Here is a 3,122-nt window from a genome sequence, read left to right as displayed (position 1 = left end):
CACCACGCTCGTAGCATCCAAATGCCTGCACCACCATGCTCGTAGCATCCCAGTGCCTGCACCACCACGCTCGTAGCATCCCAGTGCCTGCACCAGCACCCTTGTATCATCCCAATGCCTGCACCACCACGCTCGTAGCATCCCAGCGCCTGCACCACCACGCTCGTAGCATCCAAACGCCTGCACCACCACGCTCGTAGCATCCCAGTGCCTGCACCACCACGCTCGTAGCATCCAAATGCCTGCACCAGCACCCTTGTATCATCCCAATGCCTGCACCACCATGCTCGTAGCATCCCAATGCCTGCATCCTAGGTCAGGGACGTGCATCGAGGACTGCCAGCCACCCAGGATATTGGTCTTTTTTATGATGCGAGTGAATGCTGTTGGTCTCCATCAGCTGGTTTAGGGAAGCTTCCCCTCTTGATTTAGATGCTCCAAGTAATACTGTTCACTAGTCCCCTTGGCAGTCCCTTCTGATGGCTGCACATGGTTAAGACGTGCCTCTCTCGTGGTGCCCTAGCTGGTAAAGTCCCAGCCCCTCGTGAACAGCAACGACTAAAACCACAGTAAATATTCATCTCTTCCATTCACAGATGGGAACATAAAGCACACATGAAGGAGCAGGTTTTAAGGGTACTTTGGTGAGGACAGGCCCCTGCTGAGTTTTTCTAACTCAGTTGGAGCACTTCTGAAAACGCCTCTAGACCCCTGTTTGCATCTGCAATCTCCTAAAGACCTTTAAAAATCTAGCCCTAAGGCACTAGGGTTATTCAAGCTGAAAAAAACCCACTGATTTGAAAACCATCTGCATAAATCCCTGAAGCGTGATGACAGAGAGGATGGAGATGGGCTTTTCTCTGTGGCCAAAAGGGACAGGACTAGGAGCAATGGCCCCAAGCTGCAGCAGGGGAGATTTAGGCTGGAGATGAGGAACTTTCTGGCTACGAGGGCGGTCACGCTGCGGAGAAGCGGTGGGCTCTCCATCTCTGGGCGTGCTCGTAAATGGGATACTGCGCCCGGGGGGGAACGTATCTCTGGGCCCCAGCTGTGAGCACTTTGGGCAGAGCCGACTGGAGAGACCAGCTAACCCGGGGCGTCCCATGTAACGAGCACATGGAGAGAGCCATAGGGCCGGCCGGGGCACGGCCCAGGATCGTTGCACAACTCCAAACACGTCTGTCATGAAAACAATGAGCTGTCACAGCAGGGCCAAATCCTGGTAAAGCAGCAGCTCAAAATAAAGAGCCGTGACAGTGAGAAGTGGGTATAAGAAACCACCTCGACCCATTTCGGGTCTGCTGAGGTGAAGCAGGAAAGCGAGATCGGGAATGGACCCGGGGTCCCGTTGCAGTCTCCCCTCCAGGATCACCTGCTCGCAAGCCAGCGCCCAGGGCGGTCTGGAAGGTGCATAACCGCCCTCTCTTCCCCTCCCCTTCCAGCACGTCCGTGGCCTTCCTCCCCCATCGCCACGTCAATTCCTCGTGTTTCAGGGCCGCTCAGAAAAAGCTATTTCCACACCACAGAAAATTCCAAACTTCTGCAATTTGCTTTCATCCCAAGCGGGGAAAGAGTCGGCGTTTGCGAACGAGGTTGCAGTTGCACTGAAGCCGCATTCAGAAACTTTGCAAAGAGCTTCCAGAAACCTAATCAGCCAATGTCAAAAAACGGTCGGAGTTGTCATGGCTCCGTTGAGCTGGGAGAGGATCTGGGCCCCCGGGCACGGCCGCTCTGTGGGTACGTAATTGCACACGGAGATTAACGAAGTGTTGCACGTCCAGGACCATTTCATTCTGAAGTCACAAAGCTTTCCAGTGCAAAAATGCCCCCGCACCCAACACATGTCATTTTTAACCTGCTCTGCTGGACCCTATCTTATCATTTTTAGGGGTCGGACTTTACTTAACCTCTTTCACCTCCATCCTCATTGAGGTCTTTCCTCATTGTAGCACTCTGGGCCCATCTGCTACTGCAGTCTCAGAAATAAGAAACGGGATTAATTCAACCCACCCTCAAGTCTCTGCTATCACAACCGGGCTGGTTGGAGCATTGAAACCTCTCGTTCCTGGCAGGATGCTCGAGCTGCTGCGGGAGCTGCAGCGCAGACATCTGCTCTGAGTCAGACTCTCGGGGTAATTCCTGCTTGATCTCGGAGGGTGGCGACTAGAAACTAATGGGACAGACTTTTGCCTGTGGCGTCTTCAGAGATGCACTAGTCAGTTCACCTAATGCCTATAAATCTGGCTCCTGATGTAATCTGATGTTTTCCATTTGCACGCGGGAGTGAGATAGAAGCATGGATTGAAGCCTCCCAAACGAGCCGGAAAAAACTGAATGCACAGGCACGTGCGGGGTTGGTCCACCGAGTGAAAGAGGCTCCATCCGTGCAGTGGAGCCAGGCGATCTGGAAACCAGCGCCTCTTCCACGCACTGCATTTGACCCACAGGTGAGCAGCGAGGCCCTCCGGAGACCTGCTCACCCGCGGGGAGGCGGCCTGGGGTCCCGACTGGTCGTGAATTCACAACAGCACAAGGGCCCAAGAGATTTCCCACCTGTCAGGAGCAAGGGCCGAGTCCAAAGCCCACGGGCAGTAGAGCAGGAATTAAGCAGCGTTTAGACAGCTACGACCACAATGAGAAGCCTGTACCCCCTCACCGGCGCCCGCTCAGCCCCTGCATCATTACACCAAGCATTTTCGCCTACTTTTTAAACAAGCTGAGTGTGCCGTGACCCAGAGGGACAACCTGGGGAACTGTCCATAGAGAATATAAACCACGCGCACCCAGATACCCAGTTTCTCTGGCAATGGCATTAGTTGCTCGGGTCACGGCTTGCCTGCCTTCTTCATCAGCCAGACCATTTTTTTGTTCTCTGATTTATAGCTTCATGTTAAACCCACTCCCTTGGTGACACCTGATCTCTGGCTCTGAGAAGAGCAGATGTTGCTTTATGCACTACAAGCTATTATTTAGCCCGATATCTTCCTTTGGCACTCGACACAGACACACTGGCCTCCGTTCTCACGGATGTACGTATATCACCATTGCTCCTGGACACAAACTGGTCTGTTATTTTTGGGTGCCAAGCGAAAGAGCTTTGGTCTGCCGACCATACAATTTCT

At 53.4% G+C, this 3,122-nt stretch overlaps 1 protein-coding gene across 1 annotated transcript in view; it reads right to left on the bottom strand.

Annotated features, from left to right (window-relative positions):
- Window positions 1–2,694, bottom strand: part of SLC6A14 (solute carrier family 6 member 14) — a 19,063-nt gene extending 16,369 nt beyond the window's left edge. The window contains exon 1 of the mRNA XM_019536164.1: window positions 2,657–2,694. Coding sequence (XP_019391709.1) covers window positions 2,657–2,694 — 38 coding nt within the window. The remainder of the gene's footprint in view (window positions 1–2,656) is intronic.
- Window positions 2,695–3,122: the final 428 nt, after the last annotated feature.

This window comes from Crocodylus porosus, unplaced genomic scaffold (genome assembly GCF_001723895.1).
Source record: "Crocodylus porosus isolate Cpor-Errol unplaced genomic scaffold, CroPor_comp1, whole genome shotgun sequence".
Lineage (NCBI taxonomy): Eukaryota > Metazoa > Chordata > Crocodylia > Crocodylidae > Crocodylus > Crocodylus porosus.
The sequence above is the reverse complement of the archived record's forward strand: the minus strand, read 5'-3'. Positions and strand labels throughout refer to the sequence as shown.